The sequence below is a fragment of the Asterias amurensis genome, chromosome 14 (genome assembly GCF_032118995.1).
Source record: "Asterias amurensis chromosome 14, ASM3211899v1".
NCBI classification, from domain to species: Eukaryota; Metazoa; Echinodermata; class Asteroidea; order Forcipulatida; family Asteriidae; genus Asterias; species Asterias amurensis.
The window spans coordinates 9,814,162-9,835,960 of record NC_092661.1 but is presented as its reverse complement, the minus strand read 5'-3'; the positions used below and the strand labels follow the sequence as shown (position 1 = coordinate 9,835,960).

The window sequence follows — 21,799 nt, the reverse complement described above, 5'->3', positions numbered from 1 at the left end:
ACAATTAGTCCTGTGGTTGATTCGTCTGCGTTGGGCAATAGTCGCGCACACGCTGGGTGTGCTGTGTGTAATAAAAGTCATGAACTTGCCTTGGCGTTCAGTGGTGCATGACAAAAAACGTGAATACGTACATCTTTATACGCACGCTTTTCGGCGTATAGAGCTTTTTGAAGACGCACAGCGTTTCATATTTTGCACCTACACTATAGCTAATCAAAGACACAGATCAGAGTTTCCCTCCTAGGGGTTAGAGACGTACGCAGAGCTACGGGGTGTACGGCACGCTGCCCATGGTTGCGAGGTTGGTGTGGAAGCCCTTGATCTCCCTTAAAAGTTCCCCGTTACACTGCTGATGTGTTCAAAACTCAATGTACGGTTTGTTAATAAAATACTAATTAGTAGGTAATTAGTCCACTCTTCATAAACACCATTTGGGCCCAATTTCATAGAGCTGCTTAGCACACAAATTTGCTGAGCATGAAAGTTCTTCCTTGATTTAAACAGGATTACCAACCAACTTTCTATTTTGTTGAATACTTGCTTGTTGTTTTGTTAAAAGTTTGCTTAGATCCTGAAAATCACATGGAAATTTGCTGTTTGGAATCCTGTTTTTATCAAGGCAAACACTTCATGTTAAAGCAAATCTTTTTGCTTAGCAGCTCGATAAAATTGGGCCCTGTGTGCCGGGGGAAAAAGTCTTGCAAACTATTTTCCATACTTGCTTGTTGTTTTGTTAAAAGTTTGCTTAGATCCTGAAAATCACATGGAAATTTGCTGTTTGGAATCCTGTTTTTATCAAGGCAAACACTTCATGTTAAAGCAAATCTTTTTGCTTAGCAGCTCGATAAAATTGGGCCCTGTGTGCCGGGGGAAAAAGTCTTGCAAACTATTTTCCACAAAATTAAATGCACAGAATGGCAACGCCAATGATAACCTGAACACCAAACCATGCAATGTCAATCACTTCTCAATCTCAATTTCTCTACTTCAATTAGATCTATCTCAATTACATTCAGTCAGGCATGTCAGGGTTAATCTCCATGGGCTGATTTCTCAAAGAGCCAAGACTGATCTACACTGTCGCTCTAATTGATTAGCAAAATGTGACGTCACATCATATGCTATAATTAAGCCTACAAGTACATGTCGTAAATATTTGTAGATTAAAAGATGAATCCTGTGCTTCAAAGTGCATGATTTTTAATTTTTGTTATTGTATTTTATTACTTTATTTAGAGCAAAATGCTGCACTAGCTTTGGCTACTCAAAAATCATGATGCAACTATATTACTATGTAAGATACGAACAAACATTACATCTAAGCATTGTCATAAAAAGATTGTAGTACCTGCCACAAATTTTTCATCCGTTAGCAAATGAAAATAGTGCCTAATTTACCTTTTAAAGTGAGACTTCCTTTTTGCAAAAATTTGTTGAAAAAGTAGTGGCAAGATTAGAAGATACAGAAACCAGAAAGTTTTGTAAAATTTTTACCAGGAGCAATAGGAATAATTCATTTAGTTATACTAATTTATTCATATATCAAATGAAAAGGGGTGGCAAGACAGCCGTCGATTTCACCAAACTCTTCCTAACTTAGGATTCATCTTAGGACGGGTTCAGTTCCGTATCCAAATACGTAGGAAGCATTGGAACCATCCTAAGTTAGGACGGGTTACTCGTCCTAAGTCGAGTTAGGATTAATCCTAGCGTTTTGAGAAATCGGCTGCAGGAGTGGTAATTTGGCCTTCTTGTAGTTGCGATAACGTAACCCTCCTGCCGACAGGAGGGTTACGTTATCGCAACTAGCCTTCTAGCGTTTACAGAATTGTAAACAAGATATTCCTGTTTGCCAAAAACAAAACAAAATGTTGAGAAAATGGTGGCAAGATAAGATACAGAAAGTTTCCTTCATTTTTACCAACACTTAAAAGAGCAAGAATGATTTATTTATAATGAATGAAAAGTTGTGGCAGCTAGGGGTGGTAATTTGGCCTTCTTGCAGAATATTTAGCAAGCAGACAGCAATTAAAAAATGCATTAATTATGAATGCATTTTTTTTTTTTTTTGCAAATTTATAATGACATTGCTGTCACATTTGATTGATAGTTCATCAAACTAATAAGCATGTTCAATGAGTGTTCAGTTCAGAAATAATGATAATCACTGATCAACAAACACAAATAAAATATAGAATACATACCTGAACTGCCCATTCTCTATCTCAGTGTCTATTTGAGCACTGTCGAATGAATCCGATGGAGAGCCATTTGTAGAATCGACTGCCGTAGCCATCGTCAAGAAAAACAACAGGTTTGAAGACCGCCCTTTTAACCGGGCTGCGAGCGACTTGTTAGCCCGTCAAAACTGCAGTCTAGGCAGCCTTGTCAACACTCACACAGAGCTCCCACCACGGTAAAAAAAGTGAAGTGTCCGAAAACAGCGCCAAGTCAGTTGTCAGTTACGTTCCCAACAAACTATATAAAAACAGTAACAGAGACAGTTATGCTTGTACTGTACCTAGCACTAGCAGCGAATGGCAGTAGAAGACTCGTGTGATGACAATTCTCTAATGCTGTCATGTCAAAGAGCGGATAATTATAATGAATTTTATTATCAATTCTTAGCCCCTCGTTATTTGTGAACACCTTCAGAGCTAGCTAGAGTCAGTCGGGGAGTCACGCGCGGTTCTGCAATTCGTCTGCGCTGCGGAATTTTTTTTCCCCAAAATGCGCAATTTGCCAATTTTACATACGATGTATGTACACAAGTTCGGAAGATGCGCGCACAGTTCCTTAAGAAATCTCGCTCGCGCAGTTTAATAATTTTCGACCATTAATTACCCTCAAACAGCGCCACCAAGGGCGCAATTCTTGTCAATCAATCATGGCGACTTGCACGGGCAGACAGATGTGGAAATGTTTCCGACAAAATTATCACCTTATTTCAATGGAGAGGATAACTGGTGGTTTGTATGTAAGTAAAAGGGGAATGCAGTACTTATGGAGATAATTTGGAAGTAAAGAATAACATGTGGAACTGTGAATACACTCCGTATTTCTGGCCTGTATTTGACTGAGTTTAGTTGCGATAACGTCCCTCCGACTGCCGAAAGGCCGGAGGGTTACCAGATCGGTTCGAGCGGCAAGTTAAAGTCTGGTCAAAATACGTACAATGTCGACAGCCAGTCTCCAGATTTGCCCTTTTTTACCACTTTCGAAAATTATGACACAAATTCTGAAAACACGAGCTTGGTCCTCAATGCCTAATAAATCCAAACTGGAAACAACCAATCAATCTCCATCTCTGTCTGATGCAGTGATGATTGATTTTTTAAAATAAATATGATATCCCTTTTTTGTAAAAACGAGTGAAAAAGTGAATGAATTGCACAAATCAAGAAGTTGTGATGTAGTAACTAGACGACAATATTTATTCTATTCATTGTGAAATCAGCGGTTGCATTGCAAATGGCAAAGGGTACTTTCTATTGGAAAACTCGTTAAGTCTAACTCTTAACTCTTTCTAATGTAATAAGTGTCAGTGTGTGCTTATGTGACCCATCACCTCCAAGATATAAGTTTTGGAAAAGGCAACAGTTCCCGTATGGCGCCACCACTTTTTCATTCGAAACGAAATAATCTAGTTTAACTCAATGAGATATATATATTCCTTTTGCTTATGACTACGTACATCATTTAAGAGCATTCATTTTCGTTATTCTGACAGTCGGCAGCTCCCCACTCAGTCCGCCGAGCCTCCTCAACCTCCCAATCACCCGATGAGAAACAGTCTGCAGAATCCAAAGATCTGGTGTCTGCGATGATCGCTGCAGCTCACGACAGACGCACAGCCTATGGTGAGAACACTTTCAATGTTCGCGCAGCAGGCACAGATTATTGCTTTGAAAATTGTTAGAAACTACCCCCTTTGAAATAGTGCGGGGATAACTTTCCGTATCATGCCACCACTTTTTCACTCATTTTAACAAAAAGGGGTATCTCATTGAGGTAAATTAGATACTATCAAGTGAAAAAGTGGTGGTGTGAAACGGAAACTTTTCCTAGTGCAGTTGAGACAGTGGTATGTCCATGTACAGTATGTAAACCGTAGCGTAGTTTCACCGCAAAATTTTAATCTGAGAAAGGCAAACCAGTTTTTGAGTAGCGTGCAGGAATTTCTTGGTTTGTTAATTCTGTACTCACAAGGCAAGCTGAAATAAGCACAAACAGATACATCATTCATTAAAGGCTCTTCTGGACACTATAATTGGTAACTACTCAAAATATTTGTTATCAACCACAAGGGAAACTGACTGGGTAAATTTTGAAATGATTTTGGGGGTTGAACAAAGAATTGACTAGAGTGGGATTCGAACCAACGACCTCCGGATTAACGTGCCGAATCCCCTCGCTGTCGCTTCCCAGGTTGTATTGTAATTTGGGTGTGATCCCTGGCTACATAGCAGTTAACGGTTGTATGTCTTCTGACTGGCACCCCGAACAAAGATATTGACAAAATAGGGACACCGCCAACATAGGGCTAGATAGCTCAGTTGGTAAAGCGTCGGCACGTTAATCCGGAGGTCGTTGGTTCGAATCCCACTTTAGTCAATTCTTTGTTCAACCCCAAAATATTTGTTAGCAGAAAAACTTACGTGGTAGAAAGCATTGGAGAGCTGTTGATATTATAAAACATTGTCAGAAACAACACCGTTTGATGTAAGGCATATAAAAAAAAAAAATTAAAAAATTCCCTTTTCTTCCAATGGAACAGACTCATTGATTCAGAAGGAGCAGGAAGCGTATGAGCGAGGGCGCCGTCACCTAGCTAACATGATGGGTGAAGAGCCGAGTACCTTCACACAAGACGATATCAATGTAAGTACTTGTACAGATTATTCAATAAGTTCTTGAGAGAGCGAGGGTACCACGTCATTCTCTCGTTGGTAGAGGGCTCCCTTCATGTAAGCCTGGAAAACCACGATAATGTCGCCTTGATACGATATTGAAAGCAACATCATCAATATCGATGTTGGTTTTGAACATATTGAAATATCGTGAAAGAGTAGATATATTTGTTAATGCTTAATGATATATTCCAGAATTCATTATTTAAGACCGCCTTCGCATGTTTTTTTGTAAAAAATTCCATAAACCCTAACAGGAAAATCAGATTTGTTTTTGCTGATGCCTGTGAAACTCAGAGATTTGTTGGACTGAGAGCAATCCCTGTTTAGTACCAGAGCAAGATTGAGCCCTCATGTGAGTTTGGGGGAAAAAAATGAAAAGTCTCTAACCTGAGGAAATAGAATTGCTGTTGCAAAAACTGCTTACCAACCAAAAGGACCTATGGTATACAAATGTATGTAAATGCAAAAAATAAATAATTGTCTGCCAAGCAGAGTCTTTCTCGAAGGTAAGGACAACACAACATATATGGACAGTCTGGCCAGGTAACTAAGTGTAACATAAGCAGTGAAGTAGAAATACATGCATAGAGAGACAGAGAGTCAGAGAGCACAAAGATAAAAGCATTATTAGGTAAACAATGTACTGGGGTGTATTTCACAAAGAGTTAAGACTAGTCTTGTCTTGATTTATGATGAGCTACTCGTCCTAACTTGGGACTAGCCATACGTTTTTAATATCTCCTAGGACTACTCCTACCTTAGGACTAGTCCTAACTCTTTGTGAAATCGACCCCTGGGCTCCCAAACAAATCTCTAACCTCACATTTAAATAGTATAAATTATTTAAAATGAAAAAAAACAATTTACTAAACCAGGATTCAAACCAACCCCGCTTTTGTTCACAGAGGTCCATCCGCTATTTATTCCCATCTGGCCTGTTTGAGAAGAACGCCCGACCCCTCATGCTTCCACCAACGGAGATCTACCCACCCCAGAAGGCTGCCCAGTTTGCAGTGGATGGACGCCCCTTTGACTCTATGTTCTACACAGGGAAGCCTAACTACTACAACCTTATGCATGTGAGTGCTCGCCTCGATTTAAAGCACTGCAGCTGATTTCAACAAACGCTAAGATTAATCCTATCTTGAGTTAGGACGAGTAACTCGTCTTAACTTACAGGCATGCAACTCTTACGCGGAATTCTGCATTTTTTTTGGGGGGGGGGGTTTTACGTGAAAAAAAAAAAAAAAGGAAAAAAAGATATTTAAAAAACGAGAAAGAAAAAAAAGGGGGGTTCGGATTTTTTTTGTTAGCCTAATATATGCTTGGCAACAAAAGTGTACAACTACAATCATGTAAAATAAGCCTAGTACTTGCTTACAATGCACCATAGTAAGAGCATAATAAACCTCAACATTTTCTAGGGTACTATTGTGGGTATCATGTCCCGTGGTGTTTCGGCTGCCTCGCTCCGCACTTGCGTTGTGCCTTTGAAAATTTTCCTTTTTTTTTTCAATGGGCAGTTGCATGCCTGAACTTAGAGGCTGGTAACTCGTCCTAACTTAGGATGGGTTCAATGGGTTCAACATGCCTAACGTCTATGGATACGGAACTTAACTTGTTCTAAGTCCTAAGATTAATCCTAAGTTAAGAAGAGTTTGGTGAAATCAACGGCTGGACCCTTTTGGGCTTTTGGGTTTCGAGTACCTGTTACATCACAGCGTTGTGAGAAAGTTTCCCAGATGTTACTGTAACAAATAGTAACAAATAGATGTTTATGTAAAAACACTAACATGTTATCAATAACTCACTTAAAGGAATAGTTCACTTGAATGATATGCTTTGGGGGTTCAACTACCGACCCAAGGTATGTAATTTACAATATTAGCATAAAAACTTTCTTGGTAACGAGCAATGGAGAGCTGTGGAGAGTATAAAACATTGTGAGAAACGGCTCCAGCTGAAGTAACATAGTTTTGTAGAAGTAGGTTTTCACTCAAATATTCAAGACTGGACAGTTTTGGTAATAATTGTCCAAGACCAGTCTCCTCACTTGGTGTATCTCAACAATGCATAAAACAACAAACATGTGAAATTTGAATTCAATATGGTCGTCGAAGTTGCAAGATATCAAATTCGTGGAAAATTACTTCTTTCTTGAAAATGATGTTACTTACATGACGTTACGTTAGAGGGTGCCGTTTCTCATGTTTTATACTATCAACAGCTCTCCATTGCTTGTTACCAAGTAAGTTTTTTGCTAACAACTATTTTGAGTTATTACCAATAGTGTCCACTGCCTTTTAGAAGACTTCAGGCCTGAAGCCTTTTTTAGGCATCTGAAAAAAATAAAAATAAATTGTGCAACAAGGGTGTTTGTTCTTTCATTATTATCTTGCAATGTGTACACATTACTACATATTGAATGACAATGTACTTCATGTCCTGATCCATGCAGGAAACCTATGCAGAGCTTCAGAGAGTGATTGCTATCGAAGACGCTTGCTTCAAGAAAGGTCTCCTGAATCCAATCACAGAGAAACTGTAAGATATTCACATAAAGTAGCTAAGCGCAACAAAATTATGCTTACCAGAATAAGGGTACTCGGCCAAAACACCATCCAAAATGTACCGTTTTTTGACTGGTATCCTGATTGCTGTTTAACAGCAGGACGTTTTCAAATGCTATTTGCAGCTCTATGAATAAGGCGCTTATTCTGGTTGCGCCATCGAAAACAGATGATGAAGAAAAAACTGTGCCTAATGCTTACCTGTGAGGGCAGAGATGGTTCTTGCCATTGGTTTAGCTTGTGCGCTACATAATTGGCGGCACAGGCTGTATACATTTACTCCCTACATAGGGAGCTGAGATGGTTTAAGGAATGAAGTGGCCCAGTGATCTGGGTAGTAATGTGAGAAGCACTTTGAGACATAGTGTATAAAGCGCTGTATACAAATCGAGTAATTATTATTAATTATATAATTACCTCTTTATTTCTGCAGTTAGCGACTGAGTATTTGCTCAACCTTATAGGTACCCATTTGCCCCCGAGTGAAGAAAAAACAACTGTGGTTAAAGGCACTGAACACGTTTGGTAATTGTCAAAGACCAGTATTCTCACTTGGTTCATCCCAACATAAGCATTAAATAACAAGCCTGTGAAAATTTGGACTCAATTGTCATCGAAGTTGCAAAAAAATGATGAAAGAAAGAACACCCTTGTTGTACAAAATAGTGTGTTTTCATATAGGAATAAAAGGCCAAAAGTCTTTTATTATTTGAGTGAGAAATTACCTCTTTCTCAAAAACTGCGTCACTTCAGAGGGAGTCGTTTCTCACAATGTTTTATAGGCTCAACAGCTCTCCGTTGCTTGTTACCAAGTAAGGTTTTATGCTATATATTTTGAGTAATTACCAAAGCTGTACAGTGCCTTTAAGTGTCTTGCTCAATGACGTAAGTGTTAGACTAGGATTCTAACACAAACCATGATGACTCGACCACCAGAACTTGAGTTCAATTCACTAAACCACTCTTCGACGACATCCCTAAAAAAGCAATAATGGATCATACTTGTAAGTGGGTTTTTTTGTATGTGATTTTTAAATTTTCAGGGAACTTGGGAGGAGTGAGTGGAAAGAGAAGACTGGATTGGAACGGATGATTATTGAAGAGATATCTGATAGTGACGTAAGTACACAGGGCATACATATATTTCCATCCCGACCCCAACGCAACAATAGATCAGTGCAGTCTATGACAATTGCCATCACTGATATAAACAAAATTTGTTTGATGTCCCCATCTTGCGCCCTTTTTACTATTCGATCTTTGCTCCAAACATCAGTACAAGTTCCGTACAACCATGGAGGTAGAGACAGCAACATCATTGCAACACAGCGAGCACCATGCACAATCACTCAATGTAAGTGCACTGCGCGCCTTGAAATGTATCAACACCCTTTGAGTTTTGCGACATTGAATATTGCCTATTTGACCCTTGACCTAAATGTTTCCATCCCCAGTATCAAAAGTTTGTCGCACTGATGGAGAGAATTTTGCAGCAGCCCTTTGCTAAGGAGGCGGAGGGATACGTTGTTAAATTCAGGCGTGATCTGGTCGCTGTACTGAGCCGTGAAGTCATTGAACCAGTAAGTTTAAACTCAACTCGTAATGCTATTAATAAAGACTTGTAATGAGCACAAATCAACCCTGTTGGGTGTTAATGGCGCAGTAAAACCAAAAACAAAGGAAAGACAAAAAGACCCAAATAAATTAGTCCTTAAGAACCTATGACATGATAAGTTTTGAGAAGAGATTTGATTTTTGTGGTACAAAGACAAGATTTAAAATCAAGTGGTAGAGAGAAAAAGATCTGTCAACCCAGGATTGTTGAGACTTGGGTTCATTAAGGAGAAGCATGATAATGAATCAAAAATTCCTAACGGGGTGTAAACTCGAAGTACAGAGATATAGTGGGGAGCCTTGCCATTAAAAGCTTTGTGGACAATGAGCACCAGCTTGAAGATTATCCGTTGAGAGATAGGGAGCCAGTGTAGTTGTTTCAGAATAGGGGTGATAGAACAGGATTTTCTAGACAGTGTCACAATGCGGGCAGCGGTATTTTGGAGGAAGCCTGTAGAAAAGAGCATTGCCGTTGTCAAGGCGAGAAGTAACAAATGCATGAATGGCCTTTATGTGGCACTCTTCTCCAAGTACTTGCGAACAATATTTCAAATATTGCTGATGTTATATGATGATGTTACTTGATGAACCGAAAATAAGTTCTTGATCAAACGTGCTCATGGTTCTCTGGTTGTTTTTTTCTAGATCATGTATGATGAATCCGGTAGAGCATACTCCACAGGAATGGGTAGGAGGAAAGAGGCCTCCGCTAAGGTGACCCTCAAGGACCAGGGAAGTGGACAAGTCACCATCAATGGTCGCAGCTTCATCAACTATTTTGGCTCATTGGAAAACAGGTGAGTGCAATTGGAGGGGACTAGGGGACCAGATTTAGACTTTTGAGTCACACAAATTGCAAAAGTTTGTTTTATTGTTGGTTCTTGTTTATTGGATGGTTATTAATGACATATTCAAAATGGGACAAGAGTTTCAACCCAGAAGTGACCTAATTTGCATATTTAAATTAGATGGTAATTATCATATCAATTATTATGGTCAATTATCTCGAAAACTATTCATTTTCAGGACAAAACTGTGTTCGAGGTGAATAGAAACCTGACCTTTAGTAAATTAAAAAACATTTGTATACTCAAATGACCATTTCCAAACAACTAGGTCAAAGGTCAAGGGGTCAAACATGAGTTAAATTGGTTCTCTCCACTCAAATGCATTGTTACATGGCATACCATGACAGTGAAATTGTTTGCATCGTTAGGTCTTTCATTTCCATACAGTAAGCTACCCAAGCCTACATCCGTATGGAATGTAAAAGGGGTAACCCTGTTTCAGCCCTAGGAGTAGGTGTCAACGGCCTCTGGACAAAAATAATTGTAGCCTACACCTTGAAGTGGCCTTCAGGCCTTGTGTGTCTGGCGACTTGCATACAAAAAAATAAAAAATAAATTCCTTTTGGTATGCTTAGGGTTAGCAGCGCTATGAAATCGTTACTTGCGCAATAATTTTGCCAATGAGCAGCTCTATTAAATTTGGGGGTTGAACCTCAGTCCACAAAGGCAAATTCTACATACCTTATTCTGTACACGCAATATGTAAAGCAATCTATATTCTTTGTTCAACCCCAAATCCTTTAACATTTACCCAGTCAGTTTCCCTTGTGGTTAATAATATTTGATTGAAATTACCGATTTGATTGAAAATATTTGATTAAAAATATGTTGTGTGCCTTGTCTTTGTTGGCTTGTTCTGTTCCAAACTGAAAAGTTTGGTAGTTGTTTATAAAATTTTCATTGGTTCATGTCCCTGGTTAATGTGCTATTTTTGTAAAAGACTAAAATGTATGTAAAGTGCTTAATCACAGGTGTGCTTTTTCTGTTTTTTCCTTCTTTTTTCTCTATAGGTTTTTTCTGTAAAGGTTTTTAGTAGTTTACTGTACAACATTAATTTCTTTCCATTCTAGAGCAAGGGACAATAGTGTTCATCTCATGTTCAATAAGAATGATTTAGAATGTTTTAGAGTTAGAATGTGCAATTGTCCACATCTTCAATACATTTATACATAAATTTAGTTTCCATTCACACATAAGAAAATTTGTTAAAAACAATGATTACAACATTACACAGACTAAGAGGACAGAAATATACACACTTTACAATGTAATGTATGTAGGCTTAACAACTTGCAGGTCCCTAGTATCAGTTCATATACAAAATGCTTCAGCAAAAAATGTGCAACAAACTTCTCTGATGATGAGACTTACTATACGTGACGTGTAGTGACATGGGCTGATTGACCTCTTGATTGAGCCTGCCAAATTGCATTGAGCTGAAGTAGTTCAATCAAAGTGAGTCCTGCTGTCGATTTCACAAAACTCTTCCTAACTTAAGATTAATCTTATGACTTAGGACGAGTCCCAACCCTGCACTGTAGCATGCAGACCTTAAGATTAATCCTAAGTTAAGACGAGTCCTAACTCTTTGTGAAATCGACGGCAGGGGTCACCATAGTATTAACGTAGTGATTTGTTCTGTAACGTCACTCTTTGTGTAGCAGTTGAAACTGATTTTTACTTACACTTAAGATCAATCTCTGTTTGTGAAATCGGCCCAAGGGTTGGATTTCACAAAGAGTTGAGACTAGTTTTATCCTGAGTTAGGACTAGCCTTAAGCTTTTAATAACGCCTAAAGAGTCTTAAGGAATAGCTCTATGTTAGGACCATCTTTGTGAAATCGAGCCAAGGTAATTTTTATTTATTGTGTATACTTGTTTGATCCCACAGAATTCAGGTTATGTTCCCGCTTCATTTCATTGGTATGCTGAACCGGTTTGATCTAGAGTGTCAAGTGAGCGGGGGCGGATCCTCTGGCCAATCAGGGGCCATTAGGCTGGCCACAGCCAAAGCCCTCCGCAGCTTTGTAGATGATGCTACCATAGAGAAAATGAGGCAAGGTGAGTCGTCACATTCAATTATCGGCCCTTTTATTCATCAAGATGTTTAATTGATCTCCGTCAACTTTCAGATTTTTTTGACAAAGGTTAAGATGATTTTTATACTACTTCATGACAGTATTGTTTTTAAATTCACAGTTCAATCGGAGCCAATCTGCACTGTGACAGTTTGTTGTTTGTTTGTTTGTTTGTTTGTTTGTTTGTTTGTTTGTTTGTTTGTTTGTTTGTTTGTTTGTTTGTTTGTTTGTTTGTTTAGAAGACCTACTTGTTTCCTAGGTCACTTTAATTAGGCACTCTTTTGATCCTTTTTTTATTGTATAAACCTTTTGTTTCGTTTTTTTCCCTCTCCAGCGCCTCATATTGGTTTTCTAGATAGATGGCGCTATATAAATTTATTTTTATTCATTATTATTATGATCTTTCCATCCAGGGAACTCGGCAAACTCACACAAGGGGATATGAACATCAAGCTTGCAACAGCCAGTCACTCTTACACAAACATTGGTTTAACGTCTATGATTACGAATTGCACGAAATAAAGAATTTGTGATTCAGTAACTAGACGACAATATTTCTTGTCATTGTGAAATCAGCGGATAGTTTGAGAAACTACAACATTGTAATTTTAAATCCTGTAGTCTACACTGGACCATGGTTTTACAGGGTGCTGTTGTACAATCTGCAGCCAACTGATTTTTCCACCAGTCTGTACTGTGACAGTTTATAGGGTTATGTGGTGTAATCTTCGGCCAACCTTTTTTGCAGTCGGTCTGCGATGCCCCTTGGGCATCTCGTTTGTATTATTAAAGACACTGGACACTATTGGTAATTGTCAAAGACCAGTCTTCTCACTTGCTGTGTCTCATCATATGCATAAAAGAACAAACCTGTGAAAATTTGAGCTCAATCAGTCATCGAAGTTGCGAGATAATAATGACAAAGAAAAAGCACCCTTGTCACACAAAGTTGTGTGCTTTTAGATGCTTGGTTTCGAGACCTCAAAATCTAAATCTGAGGCCATGAAATCAAATTCATGGAAAATTACTTCATTCTCAAAAACTATGTTACTTCAGAGGGAGCCGTTTCTCACAATGTTTTATACCATCAACAGCTCTCCATTACTCGTTGCCAAGTATGTTTTTATGACAACAATTATTTTGAGTAATTACCAATAGTGTCCACTGCCTTTAACCCCCCGAAAACAACCAACCAATTGCCCATACCATGTCTTAAATCTTTGTTCTCTTCCACAGCTGGTCTTCTGACAAAAGACCCACGCATTGCAGAGAGGAAGAAACCAGGCCAGAAAGGAGCAAGGAAAAAGTTCACCTGGAAGAAGAGGTGATCCCAGTCAACCAATATGAGTTTCTACTGCCTCATTAATCCTCCAAAATCAATCCTCCAAAATCGATCAATATGTGTTTATGTAGGATCCAATACTGCCCAAATCCTCAAAGATCTATCAATATCAATACTCCGGTTTTAAATGCTCTTCACTGGCTCCCTGTTCAATATCGCATTCAATACAAATTACTTCTGCTTGTTTTTCATTCTTTACATGGTTCTGCTCCTCAGTATAATTGTCAATTAATTACCCGTTACAATCCTTCCAGATGTCTTAGATCATCCACTCTGGTTGTTCCCCACACCCACAACAATTGGGGTGACAGGGCTTTTTCTCATGCTGGTCCTTTACTTTGGAATAATCTGCCTCTTAATATCCGTAACATGTCCTCTATTCATAAGTTCAAAGAGGCCCTCAAAACCCACTTTTTCACAGCTGCTTTTCATTAATTTTGTGTTTCTTCCTTGCGCCATGAGCATCACTTGTGGTGGATACCGGCGCACTATAAGTGTTCATATTATTATTATTATTATTATTATTATTATTATTATTATTATTATTATTATTATTATTGCAGTAGGACCCCTACTGCCCAAAACCTCCAAAATCAACCAATGTGAGTTTATGTATTGTAGGCTGCCCTACTGACTCAATCCTCCAAAATCAACCAGCATGATTGTATGTGGGATCCCTACTGCCCAAATCCCCCCCCCCCCAAAAAATCAGCCATTGTGAGTTTATGTATTGTAGGGTGCCCTACTACCTAAATCCTCCAAAATCAACCAGCATGATTGTATCTGGGATGCCTACTGCCTATCTCCTCTAACAAGAACCAAGAGTCAAAATTAGAAGCGGAGTTTAAAAGCCAGAATTATCATCTTTGGGAGAATAAGGCCATTTGCAAAGGGCACTTCCGTTGGGAAATAATAAAAGTCTATGCTGTGAATCTGGAATACAGCCCTCTCAGGGTATACTTACGGTCAAAGACCAGTATTCTCACCTCACTTGGTGTGTCCCAACCTGTGCATAAAATATCAAACCTGTGAAAAATTGGGCTCAATTGGTCTTCCAAGTTGCAAGAAAATGATGAAAGAACAAACACCTTTGTTGCATAGAATTGTGTGCTCTCAGATGACTGAGAATGGCTCCATGTCTGAAGCCTTTCTCAAATTCAAATAATAGGGTGACATATGAAATTGCCTCTTTCTCAAAAACTGTACTATTCCAACCGTATTTTATATTGTCAAAAGCTCTCCAGTGCTCTTCACAAAGTGACTCTTTATTACAGTCACTAATTTGTGGAGTAACTACCAAAGGTATACCTCACGTTAAAGGCAGTGGACACTATTGGTAATTACTCAAAATAATTATTAGCATAAAACCTTACTTGGTAACGAGTAATGGGGAGAGGTTGATGGTATAACACATTGTGAGAAACGGCTCCCTCTGAAGTGTCATAGTTTTCGAGAAAGAAGTAATTTTCCACGAATTTGATTTCGAAATCAACCATCTTTAAGCACACAACTTCGTGTGACAAGGGTTATTTTTCTTTCATTATTATCTCGCAACTTCCATGACCGATTGAGCTCCAATTTTCACCGGTTTGTTATTTTATGCCTATGTTGAGATACACCAACTGTGAAGGCTAGTATTTTGACAATTACCAATAGTGTCCACTTCCTTTAAGGTTGTTATCAGCTTAGTTATTATCTGTACGAATTGCTTATGAAATGTTGTCATCATTTTCACTTTCAAAAACGTTGATCAAAAACGTTGAACTGTGAAGGCTAGTCTTTGACAATTACCAATAGTGTCCACTGCCTTTAAAGGCAGTGGACACTATTGGTAATTTCTCAAAATAATTAGTAGCATAAAACCTTACTTGGTAACGAGTAATTGGGAGAGGTTGATAGTATAGGTTTTCTCGGTCAATTTCGGAAAATGAGCAGCCAATTTAACCACCAAGCTATTCTATTTCGCGCAAAATCGAATGCTACTCAAAAGGGTAATTCGATTTCGTTTTATGATCAGTCAAATGTAATGTTGCGTCATTCGATTTAATAAAAAAAATCATTCAATTTAACAGTTCATCAAAGCAGCATTCAAATTCGCAGTCGCTTCTTGAGGTGTGTGTGTCTCGAAAAAGAATGCCGATACACTAAATTGAACAAAGTGCTAAAGGAACTTGACTTGACTCTAAACGAAATTGAATGGCCAAATTCTGAATTTGAAACGCAGTAACAACTGGAGAGGCAAAACAGCTTTAAATCGAACGCATGGAAATGAAATTGGCTGCTCATTTGCCGAATTTGACCGAGAAAACCTATATAAAAAAATTGTGAGAAACAGCTCCCTATGAAGTGACATAGTTTCTGTGAACAAAGTAATTTTCCACGAATTTGGTTTTGAGACTTCAGATTTAGCATTTGAGGTCTCAAAATCAACAATCTAAAAACACACAACTTCGTGTGACAAGGGTGTTTTTTCTTGCATTACTATCTAGCAACTTCGACGACCAATTGAGCTCAAATTACCACAGGTTTGTTATTTTAAGCATATGTTGAGATGCACCAAGTGAGAAGACTGGTTTTTGACAATTACCATTAGTGTCCAGTGTCTTTAAGGTATGTTAAAAGTCGTGTTTATTGCAAATTTTGAGATTGTTTAAAGAATCATTTTGAGAACAAATAATGTATAAAGAGTTGGTAAAGTCAAACTAAAAATGCAGTCCCTATTTAATTTGATTTCCAATTTTATTGTCAAAAACAATCGTGCTATAGGTAAAAAAAAAGTGCAAACGTACACTCCCATATTTGCATCCATGTCAATACTTCTTTTTTTATCGCCGTCTCTTTAAACAATTTCCTCTGTACTTAAAACAATTCCTACGTTTTCCCCCTAGCGTCCACAAAATAAGGAGTGGCTTAATTTGTGATGTTATATCAGTCAAAAATAAGAGAGTTTAAGGTCTCATACCTCTGAATTTTTTTAGGAATCGTCTTCTACCCCTCCTTTCAAATGGTACATTCCATGTAAAATCAGAGAGTTGAAAAACGGCGAGGCTCTAACACTTTTCGAGATTTCTGATTGACCTCCCATATGTACAGTTTCATTTCCTTGTGGAAACTCATTCTCATGTTGTATCACCAGACTGATATTTGGGTCTTTGGTGGAAACAATAGAGAGCAATTACGGGAGAAAAGTGTGGTAAAAACCGAAGGGCGTGTTTTAAAGGTGGACACGTTTGGTAATTATTGTCAAAGACCAGTATTCTCACTTGGTTTATCCCAAAGTACGTAACACCAAAACTCTGTGACTAAATGGGCTCAATTGGTCGTCGAAATTGCAAGAGAATAGTGGAAGAAAAAACACCCTTGTTGCACATTATGCTTTCAGATGCATGAGAAAAGCTTGATGAGGCCTGAAGTCTTTCTCATATTAAAATAATATATTAGTGAGAATTTACTTCTTTCTCAAAAACTACGTTTCTTTAAAGGTAGTCATTTTTTGCAATGTTTTATGCTATCAACAGCCGTTGCTCGTTACCAAGTAAATTTTCAAAGAGACTTATTTTGAGTAATTACCAAGCCCAGTGCCTTTAAATGCATCGGGCCAAACAATGAGCAATTTTACACTGATGATAAGTGGTCAACTAGACAAATCTACTTGAAAAAGGGTGTGTTTTGTCAGAATGCTCACAAATATTGTGGAACATTTACAACATTTGGAGGAAGGCCGATTCGCCGAACAATTCACGGGTGAGGGGGGGGGGGGAGGGGGGGGGGGTGCTACCCAAACTACCTGTGGCTATAACAATTGTGTAAGGGATCAACATTTCTAGAGTAGAAACAACACTGGGACAATGGCGCGACCAGACATTTTCACTGGGGGCGGGGCAAAGACATCATGGGGAGGGGACATTTTATTATATCGAACATGCATCTCGATTTCATGGGAACCCCCTCCCCCTTTTTCTGGTTACGCCAAACGGCGGGAAGTAGCAACTGAATGAAACCAATCAATTAATATCTAGTCGATTTATTTCCACACGATCAATCCTTAATACATGTAAGTAGGTATACATCAGAAATAAACGGTGATTTGGTGCCGGGATTACCAAAAAGCAGACTTCTATAATTATACGGACTAAATAATAATGAACAAGAAGGATAGTAATTTAGCTAGCTTCACAGCAGTCACAAAGTACATTGTTAAAGGAACACGTTGCCTTGGATCGGACGAGTTGGTCAAAACAAAAGCGTTTGTAACCGTTTTTTATATAATGCATATGGTTGGAAAGATGTTTTAAAAGTAGAATACAATGATCCACACAAGTTTGCCTCGAAATTGCGTGGTTTTCCTTCTACTGTGCGAACTAACACGGTCGGCCATTTATGGGAGTCAAAATTTTGACCCCCCATAAATGGCCGACGTGTTAGTCGACGAGGTAAAAGGAAAACCACGCAGTTTCGAGGCATGTTTGTGTGGATCATTGTGTTCTACTTTTGCAACATCTTTCTACCCATATGCATTTTATAAAAAACGGTTACAAACGCTTTTCAAAGACCAACTTGACCGATCCAAGGCAATGTGTTCCTTTAAAGGCAGTGGACACTATTGGTAGTTACTCAAAATAATTATTAGCATAAAACTTTACTTGGTAATGAGTAATAGGGAGAGGTTGATGGTATAAAACAATGTGAGAAACGGCTCCCTCTGATGTGACATAGTTTTTGAGAAAGAAGTATTTTTCCACGAATTTGATTTCGAGACCTCAAGTTAAGAATTTGAGGTCATGAAATCAACCATCTAAAAGCACAAATTTTCACAGGTTTGTTATTTTATGTATATGTTGAGATACACCAAGTGAGAAGACTGGTCTTTGACAATTACCAAAGTGTCCACTGTCTTTAATGAAGATCAACCGCAGATGATAAACAGTACAGCAAAAAGTAGATTCAAACCCCCATCACTATATCCGCTAAAATCCACCCAAAATCCGAGCCCAAATTTTCACAGGTTTGTTATTTTATGCTTATGTTGGGATACACCAAGTGAGAAATACTGGTCTTTGACAATTACCAAACGTAAATGCATTACTGTTTTTGTTGGTGTTTTTTTTTTCACAATGATCGATCTGCCAGTGCGAGTGCGTGCAGTAACTGTGGAGATCGAGAGTTCATACAGCCTTGGAGGCCTGTTTACTATTGTTATTATTTATTACGATATCAGTCCCCTTTACAATTTGTCTCGAACTTTGTTTACGAAGGAATTGTGCCCCTTCCCTTGCAATGACAAAGCAACATGTATGCTTTAATTGCTGTATTCAGCTTGAATTTAGTTTTTAGACCTTAAGGGTGCAAACAAAATATTTTGATAGATTTTGCACAAACGCCTTGTATTTGTCATTAACCATCAAAACTTCTCAGCAAGTTATGATTCTTGTGGTATCCACCAAATGATAAAGCCATATTATTAATATTATTTGCTAAAATTCATTGATAATAATGCCGTGCTAATTTCGTTCAAAGGTACAGATTTTAATTACACAATGAAAAATGTCCATCATTTTCTGCGGCAATAGTTAGTCAGTTTTCTAGTATGGGCAAACTGCGTCATTTTACACATTATTTTTTGACGAGCTTTGGTTTGGTCTGCTCCTCTGGCATCATTCCATTTTTCATCTATGGCCATTACCACATAATCCTCTTCTGGCCACCCTTCATCGGGTTGTTTATCTGCCCAGTTCGTATACTCCAGCACGCTACCGTCCGTCCAATTGAAAACACCTGTAACATTAATTTAAAAAATAATAATAATAGGACAGTACATCTGCTCAGAGACGATGGCCAAATCACTATCTTAAATGATTTAAATTACTTTATATTAACTGTTTATGCTAATCATTATTTTTTAGTATCTCGCCCGTTACCAATAGTGGTTTTTAGCCTTGTTTGGCACGGGTGAACATGCATACCTTTAAACAAAATATTAATTTGTGTTTGTTCATTGTATTACCTAGTCCTATAAAGTGTCCTATAAGAGGATCAGTTTCACAAAGATAGTTCTATATGTAACTTAATGCATCTAGTTCTTCTAGAACTAGATAAATTAATTGTTAGCATAAAAACTTACTTGGAAGTGAGCAATGGAGAGCTGCTTACAGTATAAAACAATGTGAGAAACCGCTACCTCTGAATTTAGTTCTGGAGAAAGAGCGTTTCTCACTCAAATATTATGGGAAAGACTAATTCTTTTTAAAACACACCTCTTGCTTTTTCTGTATTCTGGTTGACTGAAACACGGTCACGTGGGATGAACTAATATAGGCTAGTGATCGCGCGCGCATGTTTTGCGGGAACCAGAGCGGGCACTAGTCTTTGCAAATAGTGCCCACGGTAACAGCGCCCTATCTTGACTTGAAACGTGAACAAACTATACATGATTCCTTTTTCTGTTCTTATTTTACATTTTAAGACCGAGCTGTGTTATAAAACACATATTGATTGGCATAATTCGGTAACTAGTGTACGTCTATTCCCCTCGGGCCTTCGAGTGGCCAGAAGAGGTGCCTATTTCCCTCTCTTCTGGTCACTCAAAGTCCCTCGTGGAAATAGACGTATACTAGTTACCTCGTTGCCAGTCAATATGTGTATATTATTTTAGGCATCAACAAGCTCACACCAAGAGTGCTTTTTCTTTAATTAGGCCTATTCTCTTGCAACTGCGACGACCAATTGAGTCACAGATTTGTTATTGTATGCTCAATGTTGGAATACAACATCTCACCAAGTGAGAATGCTGGTCTTATATAATAGACAACTATCAATTATGCCCAGTGCCTTTATTGTCGATGTCCCAAGTTGTTCAGATGACCGGCTTAGCTTCTCACACTGATATTTCCTATTTTTAACAATGCCTCTGCCGTAAGTTGTTATAAATTATTCTCGAAAAATTGCTCCATTAAAAAACAAACCTTCAACTGCTGCGTCAGTCAGACCAATCCAAAAGTGCTCTTCCGGTCTAATCTTAGACATCAGCCTGATGACGAAATCTTGCTCTTCTTGGTCGAGTATTGACACCAAGTGACCTTTGACCTGCTTGTTTTGGAATCCATTACAAAACTCCTCTCCTTGATCAAATGTGAACCATTTGGTTTCCCCTGGAGGAGGGTAGACCAAGTAACAATGGTCCCTCCACGGGTACCAACCAGGTATGCATGGCAAATTGTAACATCCACTGGCGTGACGTACTAAAGCGGTTATAAACAGAACAAACGAGAGTAGATTGGCAGACACCATTTTTAATATTAAAAATGACTAGTACTTTGAGGCGTCGAGGCTCCAACTGATATCAATTCTGCCTTCACAAGAAGATCATCGTTAAATGAACCACTTTCAGTTGATGAAAAGTCAGAGCTTACTGATATTTTATTGTTTTTCCCTGCGTGTCGTACTTAGAAGAGCGAGGCCACAGCAAACAATGCTTTTTTGGAGCTCTTTTTGTGTATTGAATGCGGCAGGCACTTGCCTTTGTTGTGTCTTTCGTTTCCATCGTAACAAAGTCTTCTTGAATGGTGAGATATAGGGACCCACCCCCTCCCCGCAAATTTAAGCGGATTTGTGGAAACCTCACCCTCTCTAAATGAATATAATCTGCATATAGGCCCTTTCGAATCCAAGGCTTCGGCTTTAGATTCAGGCTCCGTTCTCTCGTCTGAAGCCCTGAGCACGTACGCAAAGCACGTGCAATTTTCAAAACAACCGCGGGGCCAAGCTAGCCGAAAAGGGTAATTTTGAAGGGCCTAACAGTTTGAAGACGAAACTTAATTAAAAACCCAAAACCAATCCACACTTCCTTCCCTGTAAGATGATATTAATCTAATCCAATTTTAATTAAGGCTTTTCTAAAGTCAAGATCCCCATACAATAGTCCTGGTTCGTTTGAATCAAATCTTGTTGTCGGGACTTCCTTCCGTCAAAATCAAAAATTGGTTTATATTTTTTTTTGCAGATTCAGCGCACACAAAAAATGCGACTTGCGGTATTTAATAAGGAGAGGGACGAATTGTTCATTGCTATGATTTATTACCAAGAACGCTGAGATTTACTATTTTTATTGGCATCCTATTATATAAAAAAATTATTTGGCCTTTTTTATTTTTTTTATTTTACTTTCTTTATAATTGAAGATGTATGCTCGTCATAATAATAAACAATCCTCAGTTCTAGGGTCGTGTCACAGCACTCAGTATAAATATTATGTTTCATGTAACTATAGAGACACATAAATATTGCTCTGGTTGTGTTAAAATGTTGTTGTTCCTTGATCGCGGTCTCGGTCTATATCTCCCCCCCCCCCCCCCCTTCTATTCACACAATCCCCTTACCATTACAAGGTGGATGTTTTGAAAGCATTTTAGATAATACAATTTTGTTATTAGCTTGA

General features: G+C 38.4%; 3 protein-coding genes across 4 annotated transcripts in view; 1 reads left to right on the top strand and 2 right to left on the bottom strand.

The window, feature by feature from the left end:
* The window catches only part of LOC139947097 (biotin--protein ligase-like), a 43,203-nt gene extending 40,544 nt beyond the window's left edge, over positions 1-2,659 (bottom strand). For both annotated transcript variants that reach the window (XR_011787318.1, XM_071944935.1), the window contains exon 1: positions 2,205-2,659. The gene's annotated coding sequence lies outside the window, so the exon portion shown is untranslated. The remainder of the gene's footprint in view (positions 1-2,204) is intronic.
* Positions 2,660-2,876: 217 nt separating this feature from the next.
* LOC139947505 (small ribosomal subunit protein uS9m-like) lies at positions 2,877-17,099 on the top strand. The gene is made up of 10 exons (XM_071945433.1): positions 2,877-2,977; positions 3,731-3,860; positions 4,778-4,881; positions 5,819-5,992; positions 7,372-7,457; positions 8,527-8,602; positions 8,938-9,063; positions 9,743-9,894; positions 11,837-12,006; positions 13,260-17,099. Exons 1-10 carry the CDS (start codon positions 2,888-2,890, stop codon positions 13,349-13,351), a joined length of 1,200 nt encoding a protein of 399 aa, XP_071801534.1. The 5' UTR covers positions 2,877-2,887; the 3' UTR covers positions 13,352-17,099.
* Positions 17,100-17,816: 717 nt separating this feature from the next.
* On the bottom strand, positions 17,817-21,185 carry LOC139947174 (snaclec macrovipecetin subunit beta-like). The gene is made up of 2 exons (XM_071945036.1): positions 20,328-21,185; positions 17,817-19,140 (listed from the first exon to the last, which is right to left on the bottom strand). Exons 1-2 carry the CDS (start codon positions 20,650-20,652, stop codon positions 18,917-18,919), a joined length of 549 nt encoding a protein of 182 aa, XP_071801137.1. The 5' UTR covers positions 20,653-21,185; the 3' UTR covers positions 17,817-18,916.
* Positions 21,186-21,799: the final 614 nt, after the last annotated feature.